The following is an 18,541-nucleotide window of genomic DNA, read 5'->3' on the forward strand; positions in this document are numbered from 1 at the left end:
TAGTGGTGGGCTCATTTAGAGCATAGCCTTTTACATTTAGAGCATAGCCTTTTACAGGAGAACTCAATCAATTTCACAGCACACGTTACACACTTGTGGGTTTTAGGTGCAAGTTTTGGCATTAAAAGAAATCTCTCCATCACTCTGGATAGACATTCAAACAAAGAATGAGGAAATAAACATAAGTAAGGATCAATAGTGGTTCAATTAGATATTATCTGTAATACCACCTAAACTACCCAGACACTTACAGCTCCAGGACACTGGGCAGTCTCCATGATGTCTCCTTCTGACATGTTTGCAGAACAATATCTAAACACAGAATGACCCCACTTATACTTTCTAACTTTTAGACCTCAGATCAGAAGGCGAACTTCCCCCTTGAATCTGGCACCAAACAGCACATCACTACCTACATCTGCTGGAGACCTGCACTGGAAGTAGGCGCTCTCTCTAGACACCTCACTCAGGCCCCCTTGTGATGTTGCATGCTGGAGCCAAGAATATCTGAACAGCGGCTGCTGCTCAGACCAGAGGAACTCCACTGTGTCCGGTCACCATGCAAAAACCACATGCCACACCTGATGCAAGAAAAGGCCGGTATAAGATGGAGGTAAGCAGTAAATATTGTGATACCCACGACATGGTAGGCTTTTTCTCCAGTGTTTCAGACAGACCTACTTTGTTCTATACAGGTAGAGATGGCCCTGCGGTTCGCCAGACGTACGTTTTGCAGAACAGGCGAACATATGTTGATGTCTGCCGGCGCCATATTCTTTGCATTGTGCAGAACTTTGACCCATGACACATCCATCAGGTGGTAGACAGCCAATTGAGACATTTCAGCACATGGACACACCCCCTACCCTATAAACAAACACGATCTGGCCGCCATTTTACATTCTGTTTTTTTGCCAGTGTATGGGGAGGTTGCTGTGTGGAGCAGGGCCACAAAAAGTCCTTTTAAGGAATGGTATAGGTGTGACATACTGAGGGGTGTAATATACTTCTAATATACTTTCTAACATAGAAAGTATATTATAGTGCATTTGTATTGTGCAGCAATTGTGTGCGGTTCTGCTGCGATACCGCAGATATACAGAGGGACAAACGCTATTGGAATAACTAATTGCAACTGGTGTGATATACCAGTTGCCCCCCAAAAAAACTGATTGAGGCAGAGGTGCGATATAACTAGAATATACAGTTGTGTTCAAAATAATAGCAGTCAGACATCATTAACCTGATCACTGTTTTTGGTAGAAATGATATTTCTACATGGCAAATAATTTACTAGCAGGTGTAGTAGAGTAATAGAAACCCAACAGTCATGACATGCATGCTGCTGAATCTCTGTAATTCAATCACTTATTGAAAGGGGCATGTTCAAAATAATAGCAGTGTGGAGTTCAATGAGTGAGGTCATTCATTCTTTGAAAAACAGGTGGCAATTATTGCCCTTATTTAACGAAGGAAGGCAGCAAATGTTGTAAATGCTGGTTACAGGTCATTTCTCTCTGAAATTCTGAGGAAAATCGGTCGTTCCAGACATTGTTCGGAAGAACAGTGTACCTTGATTAACCTCCCTGACGGTATTTCCGAGCATGACTCAGGGTTAATTTTCTCTGCCAGAAGCGGTAACCCTGAGTCACGCTCGGGGTAACATTGCAGAGTCTGTTCACCTTCTGCCGGCGATGTCCTCTGCTTGTGTTCTGCCAGATCTCCATACCTTGCGGAAAGTCTATACCGGATGTCATGCGGCCGCACAGGAATCAGCTGGAGGAGGGTGTGCTCAAGCGCACATCCACTGGCTTAGGAAAGAATCGTTGCAGTGCCGAGATAGAAGTACTTTGTGCACCGCGCGTGCGCACTTACGGGTATAGAGATTTTGCAGCGCACAATGTTGCATCAGATCTCCCTACCCCTGAGTGCACGCGCACAAATCAGTTGCAGTTCATCCTGAGTCGATCTGATGATTTGTGCGTGCCTGCACACTCAGGGGTAGGGAGATCTGATGCAACATTTTGCGCTGCAAAATCTCTATACCCCTAAGTGCGCACGCTCGGTGCACGAAGTACTTCTATTGCGGCGCTGCAACGATTCTTTCCTAAGCCAGTGGATGTGCGCTTGCGCAGCGCCAGGCACACACTCCTCCAGCTGATTCCTGTGCGGCCACGTCACTTCCGGTATACACTTTTCACAAGGTATAGAGATCTGGCAGAACACCGGCCGGCATTTGACTTCCTGGTTCTGTTATCTGCGAGCAGCAGCTGCGCATGGGAGCGGAACTGGGCGGAAAATTTAAATAAACAAACATAAAAAGTGACAAACACACATAAAAGAGGTTATACATTGTAATCTGAGAGGATTACACTGTATAACCTCAGATCTGACATTTGATAACTGTACAGTGCCCCTTGCCTGACATTTTACTGTCATTTGTGCCCATAAAATATTTATGCAAAAAATTGTACCAAGTTGATTGGAGAGGGGAAAACATACAAAGAAGTGCAGAAAATGATAGGCTGCTCAGCTAAAATGATTGCAAATGTTTTAAAATGGCAACCAAGAAAGCAAAAAACTACCATTCGAATGGATAGAATAGCGAATGGCAAGGACTCAGCCAACAATTAGCTTCAGAAAGATCAAAGAAGGTCTAAAGTGACCTGCGAGTACTGTTACAATTAGAAGACGCCTATGTGAAGCCAAGCTATCTGCAAGAAGCCCCCCGCAAAGTCCCACTGTTGAAAAAAAAGACATGTGCTGAAGAGGTTGCAATTTGCCAAAGAGCACATTGACCTAAAGAGACATTTTGTGGACTGATGAAAGTAAGATTGTTCTTTTTGGGTCTAGTAGACGGAGACAGTTTGTCAGATGACCCCCAAACACTGAATTCAAGCCACAGTACACTGTGAAGACAGTGAAGCATGGTGGCGCAAGCATCATGATATGGGGATGTTTCTCATACAAAGGTGTAGGGCCTATTTATCGCATACCAGGAATAATGGATCAGTTTAAATAGATCAGAATACTTGGAGGTCATGCTGCCTTATGCTGAAGAGGAAATGCCCTTGAAACGACCCCAAACACACCAGTAAACGTGCAACATCTTGGTTCCAGATATGGAGTGGCCAGCCCAATCCCTGGATCTTAATCCAATAGAAAACTTGTGGAGTGACATAAAAAATGCAGTTTCTGAGGCAAAACCAAGAAATAGAGAAGAACTGTGGAATGTAGTCCAATCATCCTGGGCTGGAATACCTGTTCACAGGTGCCAGAAGTTGGTTGACTCCATGCAACACAGATGTACAGCAGTTCTCAGAAACAGTGGTTATACAACTAAATATTAGTTAAGTGATTCAAAGTAAAGCAAATTCTTCAAACATTTTTCTGTTTATAAAGTGAATGTTTGAGTTTGTAAAGAAGAATACAAACTGCTATTTTTTTGAACAGTCTAATCACTTTTCTTAATTTTATTTAGAGGAACAACACAAATTTGACATATTTCTTTTCATGTTTTGATTTGGAATAGAATTCATTTGTGTGTATGGAAATAAAAGCTATTAGAAGGATTTTGAGCTTTATTCACTTTAAGCACACTATTATTTTGAACACAACTGTAATTTCTGTATAGTGCAGCATTTGAGTGCAGTTCTGCTGAGATACTGCAGCTATACAGAGGGACAAACGACATTGGAACAACTAATTGCAACTGGTGCGATATACCAGTTGCCCCCCAAAAAAAACTGATTAAGGGGTTCTATATACCTGCTTCCACATATACTGCTCTTCTATAGAGACTTTGTCACAGGGTCATTTTGAAAAAGACAGGCAGAGGAAGAAGCAGTAGGCTATTCCGCAGGGGTGGTAGGGGTCGGACAGGTGCACCTGTCCGACCCCTAAGTGGGAAGTTGGAGAAGACGCATGCGTTTACTTCGAAGGATGCACCAGAGTTAGTTGAGTGGCTCACTCGGCATTCCACTTCTGCACCCTCCTCACTCTTTGCGGTGTGCACCCCCAAAGACACCACCACAGCCCCTCCACTCAAGTCAGAGAAATTATTTTTCCCATCAATTCCCAGACCTTACCGATGCACAGCCATATGACGAACGTGGCCACAACTGAGCAGGCGGGGAAGGTTCCCATGGCAACAGGATGCCTTCTCAGGCATCCTGCTGTTCATGGTGCTGAACAGATCTGTGCTAAAGGCATAGATCTGTTCAGACAAAGTGTAAGTAAAATACAGTACAATACACTATATAGTGTATTGTACTGTATTATACAGACATCAGACCCACTGGATCTTCAAGAACCAAGTGGGTCTGGGTCAAAAAAAAATGTTTAAAAAAAGTGAAAAAAGTCAAGATAAAAAAAAACACATTTATCACTGAATACAAATAAAAAAAATTAAATACACTATATAATAAACTATGAGGAAATTGAAGTTTTGCCCACCTTACTTCCCAAAAAAGGTAATAAAAGTGATCACAAAAGTCGCATGTACGCCAAAATAGTACCAAACAGTCATCTCATCCCGCAAAAATCATACCCTACCCAAGATAATCGCCCAAAAACTGAAAAAACTATGGTTCTAAAACATGATTTTTTTTGTTTCAAAAATGAAATCATTGTGCAAAACTTACATAAATAAAAAAAATTGTATACATATTAGGTATCGCCGCATCCGTGACAACCTGCTCTATAAAAATACCACATGATCTAACCTTTGTTACCATGCCTCACAAAAAGTGTAATATAGAGCAACCAAAAATCATATGTACCCTAAACTAGTACCAACAAAACTGCCACCCTATCCCGTAGTTTCTAAAATGGGGTCACTTTTTTGGAGTTTCTACTCTTCAAATGGGACATGGTGTCAAAAAGCCAGTCCATCAAAAATCTGCCTTCCAAAAACCATATGGCATTCCTTTCCTTCTGCACCCTGCCGTGTGCCGTGTTTGGCTGTTAACCCTTGCTTTGTAACTGGAAAAAAATATATAAAAATGGAAAATCTGCCAAAAAAGTGAAATTTTGAAATTGTATCTCTATTTTCCATTAAATCTTGTGCAACACCTAAAGGGTTAACAAAGTTTGTAAAATCAGTTTTGAATACCTTGAGGGTGTAGTTTCTTAGATGGGGTCACTTTTATGGAGTTTCTACTCTAGGGGTGCATCAAGGGGGCTTCAAATGGGACATGGTGTCAAAAAAAACCAGTCCAGCAAAATCTGCCTTCCAAAAACCATATGGCGCACCTTTCCCTCTACGCCCTACTGTGTGCCCGTACAGTAGTTTATGGCCACATATGGGGTGTTTCTGCAAACTACAGAATCGGGGCAATAAATATTGAGTTTTGTTTGGCTGTCAACTTTGTTACTGGAGAAAATGGAAAATTTGCCAAAAAAATTAAATTCTCAAATTTCATCTCCATTTGCCAATATCTCTTGTGCAACACCTAAAGGGTTAACAAAGTTTGTAAAAATCTGTTTTGAATACCTATACATAGTGCATAAGGCCGAAAAAAGACATTTGTCCATCCAGTTCGGCCTGTTATCCTGCAAGTTGATCCAGAGGAAGGCAAAAAAACCCTGTGAGGTAGAAGCCAATTTTCCTCACTTTAGGGGACTAAAAAACTCCCTGGATCAACGACCCCTCTCTAGTAGCTATAGCCTGTAATATTATTACGCTCCAGAAATACATCCAGGCCCCTCTTGAATTCCTTTATTGTACTCACCATCACCACCTCCTCAGGCAGAGAGTTCCATAGTCTCACTGCTCTTACCGTAAAGAATCCTCTTCTATGTGTGTACAAACCTTCTTTCCTCCAAACGCAGAGGATGTCCCCTCGTCACAGTCACAGTCCTGGGGATAAATAGATGATGGGATAGATCTCTGTACTGACCCCTGATATATTTATACATAGTAATTAGATCTCCCCTCAGTTGTCTTTTTTCTAACGTGAATAACCCTAATTTTGATAATCTTTCAGGGTACTGTAGTTGCCCCATTCCAGTTATTACTTTAGTTGCCCTCCTCTGGACCCTCTCCAGCTCTGCTATGTCTGCCTTGTTCACTGGAGCCCAGAACTGTACACAGTACTCCATGTGTGGTCTGACTAATGATTTGTAAAGTAGCAGGAATATGTTCTCATCACGGGCATCTATGCCCCTTTTCTAGGGTGTAGTTTCTAGAATGGGGTCATTTTTGGGTGGTTTCTATTATGTAAGCCTCACAAAGTGACTTCAGACTTGAACTGGTCCCTAAAAAGTGGGTTTTTGAAAATTTCTGAAAAATTTCAAGATTTTCTTCTAAACTTCTAAGCCTTGTAACATCCCTAAAAATAAAATATCATTGCCAAATTGATCCAAACATGAAGTAGACATATGTGGAATATAAAGTAATAACTATTTTTGGAGGTATTACTATGTATTATAAAAGTAGAGAAATTGAAACTTGGAAATTTGCAATTTTTTTAAATTTTTTGGTAAATTTGGTATTTTTTTTATAAATAAAAATGATTTTTTTTTTACTTCATTTTACCAGTGTCATGAAGTACAATATGTGACGAAAAAACAATCTCAGAATGGCCGGGATAAGTCAAAGCGTTTTAAAGTTATCAGCACTTAAAGTGACACTGGTCAGATTTGCAAAAAATGGCCAAGTCCTTAAGGTGAAATAGGGCTGAGTCCTTAAGGGGTTAAATGGGAAAAATGATGAATAGTCTAAAAAAAACAAACAAATATATAGCACTATATCGAATATATTAGTTTTTTTGAATATTCTAGAACAAGAATATATAGCAATATAGCGAATATTCAGAAAAAAAACCTAATATAGAGCAATTTAGCTAATATAGTGCTATAATCTTCTTTGTCTAATAGTTGTAATTTTTTTTTCTCCTCTGATGTTCAGATTGGAAAAAAATTACAACTATTAAAGGGAATCTGTCACCTGTTTTGACCATATAAAACCGTTAACATAGCAATGTGCAATAAAGTACCTTCATTTCTGCATGTGTCCTTTCTTTTATTCAACTTTTCATTCAGATGAAAAAGCGATTTTTCTGATATGGAAATGAAGTCTCAAGGTGCCCTAGGGGGAGTTATTACTCTGCTCCAGTGCCCAGTAACGCCCCCCCCCCCTGCAGTGCCCAGCCCGCCTTTCTTCCAAGCCCAGCACGCCTCCTAAGAAATAAATAAATGTACTCCCACATCCTTGCCGAACAGCGCCGCCCCCTTCACTACGTCATTTAATTTATTCACTGCACCGTCCTTGCTTCCTCCTCTCTTGGCCTCCGAAATCCCGCGCAGTATCGCCGACTGCCTGCGCCTGTACGATACTCCTGCTCCAGAGGGCAACAGCGCTCTGATTACGTCACTGGGCACGGTGGGCTCTACCTAGTTTTTTTTCGAATATTTGCTGTATTGCTATATATTCTTGTCTTAGAATATTACGAATATTCGAAAAAACTAATATATTCGATATAGTGCTATGACTCATTGGCCCACAAGCAAGAAGCAGGGAGGAATCATGTTTTTGCATCATTACCTTACGATTTTTTTTTTTACTCGAAAAATCGACAGAATATAACGAATATTTGAATTTGTGAATATTCTACAAAATATTCGCAAAATATTGCGAATTCGAATATGACCCCTGCCACTCATCACTAATTATCAATTGTGATTTTCTGTACGTGAATAAATAATTTTTGGGTCCTGTAGTCCACTGGCCTGCTGTAAAATTGATATCCATTGACAGTCTAATATACCTTCGGCCACATAATCACTTGATCATTCATGTACGTTGAATGCATAATTTTTGGGGCCTGTAATCTAACTGGCCAACAGTAAAATTGTTATACGGTGACCGCCTAATGTACCTCCAGCCACATTATCAATTGTTCTTTTCTGTCCGGTGAATGCCTAATTTTTGGGGCCTGTACTCCCGTGGCCTAAAATAAAAATTTGCTAGGCTCCAGCAGGGCACATTTTTGAAAATTTCCCTTTAAGATGCATAAAAATTGCCCCTGATTAAAATACATATTTTTGTAGGGAATTTTTGCCATTGATCCCTTTCTGGTATGTCACTGTCCATGTTGTGGGACGATTTTTGCACTTCTTTTAAGTATTTGGTGGCTGAAAATATGACCTGAAGGTTTTTGAGGTTCGCCTGCCATTAAAGTGAATGGGGCCCGCCGTGAACTTGCGGTTCGCAAACTTTTGATTGTGTTCGCGAATTGTCCCGGCTGAAGTTCGTCCATCACTATATACAGGCTTAGCACACACAGCAAATGCTGCAACCTCTCCCTGTCGGGAAGGGACAGGAATACACTGAGGTGAGGATCCTATTTATCTGCTTCCTGTCCCTACCTGGAGGGAGGTGGGTCAATTTCATGTGTCGTCACAGAGAATGAAAGGGAAAATTACTATTTTTGACCTAGGGTGGCATCCTCTGGAGGTCATTCAGACACAAGTAGGTACCCTCCTGTTTTAAATGCTTTAAAAATATTTTTGCATTCAGATTTAAAAATATATTTTTGCAGACAGTGTACAAAAGTACACAGCATCTGTACATGCAGGTTAGCTGTGATTTACCTGTTTCACCTTTAGTCTTGAAGAAGTTGCGACATCAATATCTATGTATTTTGTTAGGCCTCTTTCACACTTGCGTTGTCCGGATCCGGCGTGTACTCCACTTGCCGGAATTACACGCCGGATCCGGAAAAACGCAAGTGTACTGAAAGCATTTGAAGACGGATCCGTCTTCAAAATGCGTTCAGTGTTACTATGGCACCCAGGACGCTATTAAAGTCCTGGTTGCCATAGTAGGAGCGGGGAGTGGTATACTTACAGTCCGTGCGGCTCCAGGGCGCTCCAGAATGACGTCAGAGCGCCCCATGCAAATGGATGACGTGTCCATGCGATCACGTGATCCATGCGCTTGGGGCGCCCTGACGTCACTCTGGAGAGTCCGGGGAGCCGCACGGACGGTAAGTATACTGCTCCCCCGCTCCCCACTACACTTTACCATGGCAAACAGGACTTTAGTGTCCTGGGAGCCATGGTAACCATTCAGAAAAAGCTAAACGTCGGATGCGGCAATGCGCCGAAACGACGACGTTTAGCTTAAGGCCGGATCCGGATCAATGCCTTTCAATGGGCATTAATTCCGGATCCGGCCTTGCGGCAAGTCTTCAGGATTTCTGGCCGGAGCAAAAAGCGCAGCATGCTGCGGTATTTTCTCCGGCCAAAAAACGTTCCGTTCCGGAACTGAAGACATCCTGAACGGATTTCACTCCATTCAGAATGCATTGGGATAATCCTGATCAGGATTCTTCCGGCATAGAGCCCCGACGACGGAACTCTATGCCGGAAGAAAAGAACGCAGGTGTGAAAGAGCCCTTACATTGTGAAAATGCAGAACAAAATGCCCTAACAGGAGGCGGAAATAGTAGCATAACAAAATCACATTAAACTCTCATAGAAATATTTACCTTCATTTATTCATGTTCACGTAAAAATTCATAAGAGATATGAATACCCTGAATTATTCATAAAGGCTGCAACTTCATTAGTAAGATCACTTTATTTCTGTATATCAGTGAATTAAAACTCCGGGACCGATCTGTTCTCTCCCAACGTTAGCTCACTTGATTTTAGAGTTAACCTGAGAGACAGCAGTATGTGGGACATGATGATAAATGACCAAACAGTAGTATAAATAAAACCCTTTATGTTAGAGATGTAGTGGTAGAGAAGGAGTACTGTATTAAGAACTAAATTGCACAGTGCAAATAAACTGTTGACAAGGTCCAAAAGTTAGGTTACAGGCAGGTATTCAAGGATGGTGAAACTTTATTCATTTTTGTTTATTCACTTCTTTCTTTGACATGCTAGAATAAAAGAACATAAAAGTACAAGTCAGTCTTCAAAATAAAAAGATTTTGGTTGTAAAATCATACGCATTTTCATTACCAACACGTGGTCACTTACATCTTAAAGAGGACCTTTCACTAGAATAAAACATCTAAACTAACTATACAGACGTGGAGAGCGGCGCCCAGGGATCTACCTGCACTTACTGTTATACCTGGGTGCCGCTCCGTTCTCCCGGTATAGGCTCCGGTATATTCATAGTTAGGCTCCACCCAGGGGAACCTGTCGGCGTCTCATTCTCCCATGCTGTAGCGCTGGCCAATCGTAGCGCTCAGCTCATAGCCTGAGAGAAAAAAAAGCCTCTCAGGCTATGAGCTGAGCGCTGCGATTGGCCAGCGCTACAGTATGGGAGAATGAGACGCAGACAGGTTCCCCTGGGTGGAGCCTAACTATGAAAATACCGGAGGCTATAAACGGGAGAACAGAGCGGCGCCCAGGTATAACAGTAAGTGCAGGGAGATCCCTGGGTGCCGCTCTACATGTCTGTATAGTTAGTTTAGATGTTTTATTCTAGTGAAAGGTCCTCTTTAACTGTTCCCAGTCCCTTAGGACTATGTCTACTTCCTTGTCCCTCATCATATAAAATAACTGCTCAGACAGTGACCGTCAGGGAAACGGAAGTGGCAGGGAATCGGTAAGATAAGCATGATTTATTTCATACAAATTTTTAACCTTTTTTTAAAACCATTTCAATCTGCCAGACAACCCCTTTAACTTTACTTCATGCAAATTCTTGTCTGGCCTAAGAGCTGTAAGTTTCAGTGGTTGTATTGTGTGCACCCCCCGACCTACCAAAAGCCATTCACCTAATCGCAGTCTCCCTGTTCCTGCGCCATTGCCCCATTCCCACCAGACCATTAGTGGTTTGATCCCGTGATCACTGCAGCCAATCACTCCGATGCCAGGGACTGTCAGCGGTGGTCATGGCATAGGCCACTTCTAATCCGGCTGGGAATGGCGGGACTGTGGACAGGTTAAATTATTGGTACCTTTCCATTACAGATAGAAAAACCCACAATGGTCACTGAAATAACTTGAACCTGACAAAAGTAATAATAGATAACAATTTACTGAAAATGCTAATGAAAAAAAAGGCATTGCTTTTGAATTGTCATTCAACAGAGTAATTTTAAAAAACTAATGAAATTGGCCTGAACAAAATGATGGTACCCCTAGAAAAGACTGAAAATAATTTGGCCATTCGGACATGTTAAACTAAGGTGTACTAGCACTGAATCCTGTCCCGTTTTTTATTTTATTTTTTACACATCAGTTCTGCGTGAAAAACGCAGCATGTTCTATATTCAGCGTTTTTCACGCAGCCCTGGCCCCATAGAAGTGAATGGGGCTTCAGTGAAAAACGAATTGCAGTTACAAGCAAGTGCAGTGCGTTTTTCACTGATGGCTGCTAAGAGATGTTGTTTGTAAACCTTCCGTTTTTTTCACACGCGTGAAAAACGCATCAAAATACATTGCACACGCGTGGAAAAAACTGAATGCAATCGCAGACAAAACTGACTGAACTTGCTTGCAAAATGGCGCGAGTTTCACTGAACGCGTCCGGAGCCAATCCATCACGCTCATGTGAAAGAGGGTGAAAAGTAGTCACTGTGCTGTTTGCTATCATGGTGGGTACCACACTAAATATGGACCAAAGAGAGGAGGGAGAAAATTGTCTCAGAAAATTAGAAAGAAAATTATAGACAAACATGGAAAGGTAAAAGGCTATAAGACCGTCTCCAAACTTCTTACTACAGTAGCACATATTATTCAGAAGTTTAAGGTCTACAGGACTGTAGCCAACCTCGCTGGATGTGGCCGCAAGAGGAAAATTGATAACAAATCGAGGACACTGATAATACAAATGGTAACCAAAGAGCCCAGAACTACTTCCAAAGAGATTAGAGGTAACTCAAAGGTCAAGGTACATCAGTGTCGGATCACACCATCAGGGCTCCAGGTGGCGACCAAAATGGTCGCCAATGCGACTTAGAATTTACAAATGGCGACAAGACTTTTTAGTCTTGCCGCCATTTGCGACTAGAGCCGCGCCGCAGCTCTGAATACAGCGGCGGGCACAGAAGCTGAACTATCATGTTCTTATCAGCAGCGCAGTGGAAGAGTCTCTCCCTCCCCCCTGTGCTGCTGCCGCCGCGGCCAATAAGAAGAGGGACAGGGGGAGGCGCTGTGGCCACTGCGCCACCAATGAAGATAACTGACCTGTTAATACAAATACAGGAGGCGGGTGCCGGAATAAAAATAGCCGGCACCCGACCTCTATGACAGGGAGCGGCACCTGAGGGGTTAACTGCCGCTGATCGCAGCTCCCTGTCATAGAGGTCGGGTGCCGACTATTTGATTCCGGCAGCCGCCTCCTGTATTTGTATTAACAGGACAGTTATCTTCATTGGTGGCGCCAGTATAATAAACATTGAGTGCGGCCCCCCCAGTATAATAAACATTGAGTGCGGCCCCCCCAGTATAATAAACATTGAGTGCGGCCCCCCCAGTATAATAAACATTGAGTGCGCCCCCCCCCAGTATAATAAACATTGGTGGCGCAGTGGGAAGTGCCAATGAGGGTTGAAAAAAATTAATAAAAATTAATTCACCTCCTCCAATTGATCGCGTAGCTGCCGGTCTCCTGTTCTTTCTTCAGGACCTGTGGTGACGTCACTGAGCTAATCACATGGTCCATTACCATGGTGATGTATCATGTGATGAGCACAGTGATGTCACCACAGGTCCTTTGACAGGTCCGGAAGAAAGAACAGGAGACCGGCTGCTACGTGATCGATTGGAGGAGGTGAGTTAATTTTAATTTATTTTTTTAACCCTCATTGGCACTGCGCCACCAATGTTTATTATACTGGGGTGTTGGGGGGGGGTGGGAGGGGGCGCACTGCGCCACCAATGTTTATATGTTTATTATACTAGGGAGGGGGGGGCGCACTGCGCCACCAATGTTTATTATGTTGGGGGGGCGCACTGCGCCACCAATGTTTATTATACTGGGGTGTTGGGGGGGGGCGCACTGCGCCACCAATGTTTATTATACTGGGGTGTTGGGGGGGCGCACTGAGCCACCAATGTTTATTATATTGGGGTGTATATAATGTTTATTATATTGACCTTCTACTACGCATTCTGCATTAAAGAATGCCATTATTTTCCCTTACAACCATGTTGTTATAAGGGAAAGTAATACAGTGAATAGACACTCATCCTAGCAACCATGCGTGAAAATCGCACAGTTCAACCCGAAGGATGGATCCTGAATTCCGGTATTTTGAATGCCGGATCCGGCACTAATACATTCCTATGGGGAAAAATGCCGAATCCGGCATTCAGGCAAATCTTCAGTTTTTTTCGCCAGAGATAAAACCGTAGAATGCTGCGGTTTTATGTTTTGCCTGATCAGTCAAAAAGACTGACCTGAAGACATCTTTTCCGGTATAGAGCCCCTGTGATGGAACTCTATGCCGGAAATGAAAAAAGCTAGTGTGAAAGTACCCTAAAATATTAAGTTTAAATCCCCCCTTTCCCAATTTTACATATAAAATATATAAACAATAAATAAACATATTACATAGCGCTGCGTCCGAAAAGTCCAAACTATAAAATTTTAAAAAAAATTCTCCTATGCGGTGAGCATTCGCCATTTTTAGTCACCTTGTCACCCCAAAAAATAGGATAGGACTGTTCTATTATGGGCCGAACGCTTCATAAAATGCGAAATGCAAGTGGCTTTTTTTTGTTTTTGCACGGTATTGAGTATCGTAATACTTTTTTCATGGTGACGAAAGCGAATCAAAACTTTGGTATCGAAACAACCCTACGCCAATCTGATCGGCGTAGCGTTGTCACAATACCAAAATTTTTATTCGGTTTTGATATGGCGACTAAAAATTTAATTTGGCTCCTAAATTTTTCAGTTCAGGAGCCAATGGCTACTAGGTATTTTTTTTTTAGTCTGGAGCACTGACCATCCGTCTCTGTCTTAGGGCTCTTGCACACAAATGTATTTTCTCTCCGTGTCCGTTCCGTTTGCATATGTCCGCTCAGCAAAAAAGATAGAACAAGTCCTATTCTTGGCCGCTTTGCAGACAAGGCTAGGCATTGTTACAATGCATCCGGGAAAAAAACAAAAAAAAAACGGATGCAATACTAATGTCACACGGACGTCTTCTGTATTTTTTGCGGATCAGTGTTTTGCAGACCACAAAATAAATATGATTGTGTGCATGAGCCCTTAGCCAAAGTGGACCTAATGGAAGAGAACCGAGCAGGAATGCACTGAAGCAAATCAGAAAAAAACAACACGGGAATTTGCCAAAAAGCATATTCACAAGTCACAAAGCTTCTGAGATAATGTTCTTTGGACAGATGAGACAAAACTGGAGTTCTTTGGCAAGTCACATCAGCTCTATGTTCACAGACTCAAAAATGAAGCACAAAGAAAAGAACATTGTACCTATTGTGAAACTTGAAGGAGGCTTGGTTATATTTTGGGGCTGCTTTTACTGCATCTGGCACAGGGTGTCTTGATTCTGTGCAGGTTACAATGAAATCTCAATAATATGAAAGCAATCTGGAGTGAAATATGCTGCCCAGTGTCAGAAAGCTTGTTCTCAGTCGCAGATCATGGATCCTCCAACAGGATAATGACCCAAAATACACAGCTTTTTTTCTTATTCCTTTGTCCGACTCACTGAGAAGGCCGCAAATGCTCAGTTTCATCCTTCAACTGCCTCCTGAGCTGTGATAAGGAGAGTGCCGAGGCAGCATGGAAACACCTCCTGAGGGGTCAGCTTGATATAAATCTAGCAGAGCAATGAATGGGAAGATCTCTGGATCCATGCGAGGTACAGGGCTGGTTGTAGCTTTGTTAGAAAGAGCTTGTCATGTTACTATATGATGTCTGATTTTTATTTTTCACATTAGTCATGGGATAACCCCTTTAAGTTAAAGGGGTTGTCTCATGTCAGCAATACAAGGCACTTACTAATGTATTGTGATTCTCCATATTGCCTCCTTTTGCTGGCTGTATTTATTTTTCCATCACATTATACACTGCTCGTTTCCATGGTAACGACCACCCTGCAGTTATCTTTTATTACTTTTGTCAGTTTCAAGTTATTTCAGTTTTTCTTTCTTGAGCAGAAGGGTACCAACAATTTTGTCCACATGTGTAATTCATATTTTGTTATACTTGCATTATGTCAACCATTTGTTCACCTTTGAACACTGTTTTACAGTTATCTACATAATGTTTGGTCATTCTTAATTTAGAACTTGGTTTATATGTTGGTTTATAACCTTAGTTAATGAAATGCACTTAAAATTCTGTTGGTATTAAACACAATTGAAACTAAACGAAATACAGTGCTGTAATGCACAGCGAACAAATAACTTTTCTTACTTGAAGTTGATTAGCCGACTTCCTTGAACAAGTTGTGCACATTCGTTGGTTAAATGACATGCAAACAATAACCAGTTTCTGGGTTGCACTTTGTAAGCAAACCTCATGAACAATAAAGAATAGCAAGTGAGGGCTAAAAAAAGAAGTAAAATATATAACAATTAGTAAGAATACTGGCACAAAAAAACAACACATTTTCTTACTGGAATATATCACTTAAAATTTCTGAACACTTAAATCCACAGATATAGACCTTCATGCGGTATGAATAAAGTACACAAATTAGTAGTAGTTGTACTGATTTACACCTACAACTTCTCACAACTGAAAATATAACATATTATAAAACGTAGAATACATGTAAATATAAATATATCGCTTTTAGCAATACAATATGAGAGGTAAAATGACTCACTGGTTATCAAGAATAAAAAGGGTTGCTGTCACAAGGGTGTATTAGACTGCCAGATTTTCTGGCAGATGATCACTATCAAGCGTTCCTATGAACACTCATTAGTGATCATCTGGCAGTCTAAGGCTGGGTTCACACGGGCGTCACGTTTTGGCTCAGGATGCGTCCCGGGTGCATTGCGGCAAACCTGCGCGAGTATGTACCCAATTGCAGTCAGTTTTGACTGCGATTGCGTTCCGTTCAGTTTTTATCGCGTGGGTGCAATGCGTTTTGCACGCACGTGATAAAAAACTGACTGTGGCACCCAGACCCAAACTTCTTCACTGAAGTTCAGGTTTGGGTTCGGTGTTGTGTAGATGTAATTATTTTCCCTTATAACATGGTTATAAGGGAAAATAATAGCATTCTTTAATACAGAATGCTTTGTACAAGGTCAATTGAGGGTTAAAAAAATAAAAAAATAATAAAAATTAACTCACCTCCTCCAATTGATCGCGTAGCTGCCGGTCTCCTGTTCTTTCTTCAGGACCCGTCAAAGGACCTGTGGTGACGTCACTGAGCTCATCACAAGGTCCAATTACATGGTCCACCACCACGGTGATGGACCATGTGATGTGACGTCACCACAGGTCCTTTAGCCTGCAGCTCACGATTAACCCCTTAGGGCTCTTTCACACTTGCGTTCTTGTCTTCCGGCATAGAGCTCCGTCGTCGGGGCTCTATGCCGGAAGAATCCTGATCAGGATTATCCTAATGCATTCTGAATGGAGAGAAATCCGTTCAGGATGCATCAGGATGTCTTCAGTTCCGGAACGGAACGTTTTTTGGCCGGAGAAAATACAGCAGCATGCTGCGCTTTTTGCTCCGGCCAAAAATCCGGAACACTTGCCGCAAGGCCGGATCCGGAATTAATGCCCATTGAAAGGCATTGATCCGGATCCGGCCTTAAGCTAAACGTCGTTTCGGCGCATTGCCGGAGCCGACGTTTAGCTTTTTCAGAGTGGTTACCATGGCTGCCGGGACGCTAAAGTCCTGGCAGCCATGGTAAAGTGGAGCGGGGAGCGGGGGAGCAGTATACTTACCATCCGTGCGGCTCCCCGGGCGCTCCAGAGTGACGTCAGGGCGCCCCAAGCGCATGGATCACGTGATCACATGGATCACGTCATCCATGCGCATGGGGCGCTCTGACGTCATTCTGGAGCGCCCCGGGAGCCGCACGGATGGTAAGTATACTGCTCCCCCGCTCCCCGCTCCTACTATGGCAACCAGGACTTTAATAGCGTCCTGGGTGCCATAGTAACACTGAAAGCATTTGGAAGACGGTTCCGTCTTCAAATGCTTTCAGTACACTTGCGTTTTTCCGGCAAGTGGAGTACAAGCCGGATCCGGACAACGCAAGTGTGAAAGAGGCCTTAAGGACTCAGCTCTATTTCACCTTAAGGACTTTGCCATTTTTTGCAAATCTGACCAGTGTCACTTTAAGTGCTGATAACTTTAGAACGCTTTTACTTACCCAGGCCGATCTGAGATAGTTTTTTCATCACATATTGTACTTCATGACACTGCTAAAATTGGGTCAAAAAAGTAAATTTTTTTACATAAAAAAAAATACCAAATTTACCAAAAATTTCGAAAAATTAGCAAATTTCAAAGTTTCAGTTTCTCTACTTCTATAATACATAGTAATACCCCCAAAAATTGTGATGACTTTACATTCCCCATATGTCTACTTCATGTTTGTATAATTTTGGGAATGATATTTTATTTTTTGGGGATGTTACATAGCTTAGAAGTTTAGAAGCAAATTTCGAAATTTTTCTGAAATTTTCCAAATCCCACTTTTTATAGACCAGTTCAGGTCTGAAGTCACTTTGTGAGGCTTACGTAATAGAAACCATCAACAAATTACCCCATTCTAGAAACTACACCCCTCAAGGTATTCAAAACTAATTTTACAAACTTTGTTAACCCTTTAGGTCTTCCACAAGACTTCATGGCAAATGGACATAAAATTTAAGAATTTCGATTTTTTGGAGAATTTTCCAATATAATCAATTTTTTCCAGGAAAAAAGCAAGGGTTAACTGCCAAACAAAACTCAATATGGGTTGCCCTGATTCTGTAGTTTGCAAAAACACACCATATGTGGTCCTAAACTACTGTTTGGCCAAACGGGAGGACATAGAAAGAGGGGAACGCCATATGGGTTTTGGAAGGCAGATTTTGCAGGACTGGTTTATTTACACCATGTACCCTTTCAAGCCCCCTGATGCACCCCATGAGTAGAAACTCCATAAAAGTGACCCCATCTAGGAAACTACGGGATAAGGTGGTGGTTGTTTTGGGACTATTTTAGGGTAAATATGATTTTTGGTTGCTCTTATATTTTGAAATTCTAAAATTGTTTCCACATTCGCTATTTAGTTTTGTGGAACACCTAAAGGGTTAACAAAGTTTGTAAAGTAACTTTTGAATACCTTGAGGGGTGTAGTTTCTTAGATGGGGTCACTTTTTTGGAGTTTCTAGTCTAAGCTACATCCGGGGGGGGCTTCAAATGGGACATGGTGTAAAAAAAAAAACAGTCCATCAAAATCTGCCTTCCAGAAACCATATGGCGCTCCCTTCGTTCTATGCCCTGCCGTGTGGCTATATAGCCATTTACAACCACATATGGGGTGTTTCTGCAAACTACAGAATCAGGGCAATAAATATTTAGTTTTGTTTGGCTGTGTTTTGGCACCGTTTTTATTTTATATTTTTAACGCTGTTCAT

General features: G+C 41.9%; 1 protein-coding gene across 1 annotated transcript in view; it reads right to left on the reverse strand.

Moving 5' to 3' along the window:
• Positions 1-9,483: 9,483 nt before the first annotated feature.
• The window catches only part of MPC1 (mitochondrial pyruvate carrier 1), a 104,410-nt gene continuing 95,352 nt past the window's right edge, over positions 9,484-18,541 (reverse strand). Inside the window, exons 4-5 of the mRNA XM_040429298.1 lie at positions 15,359-15,491; positions 9,484-9,893 (exon numbers count right to left, since the gene is read on the reverse strand). Coding sequence (XP_040285232.1) covers positions 9,860-9,893; positions 15,359-15,491 — 167 coding nt within the window. The 3' untranslated portion in view covers positions 9,484-9,859. The remainder of the gene's footprint in view (positions 9,894-15,358; positions 15,492-18,541) is intronic.

The sequence above is a fragment of the Bufo bufo genome, chromosome 4 (genome assembly GCF_905171765.1).
Source record: "Bufo bufo chromosome 4, aBufBuf1.1, whole genome shotgun sequence".
NCBI lineage: Eukaryota > Metazoa > Chordata > Amphibia > Anura > Bufonidae > Bufo > Bufo bufo.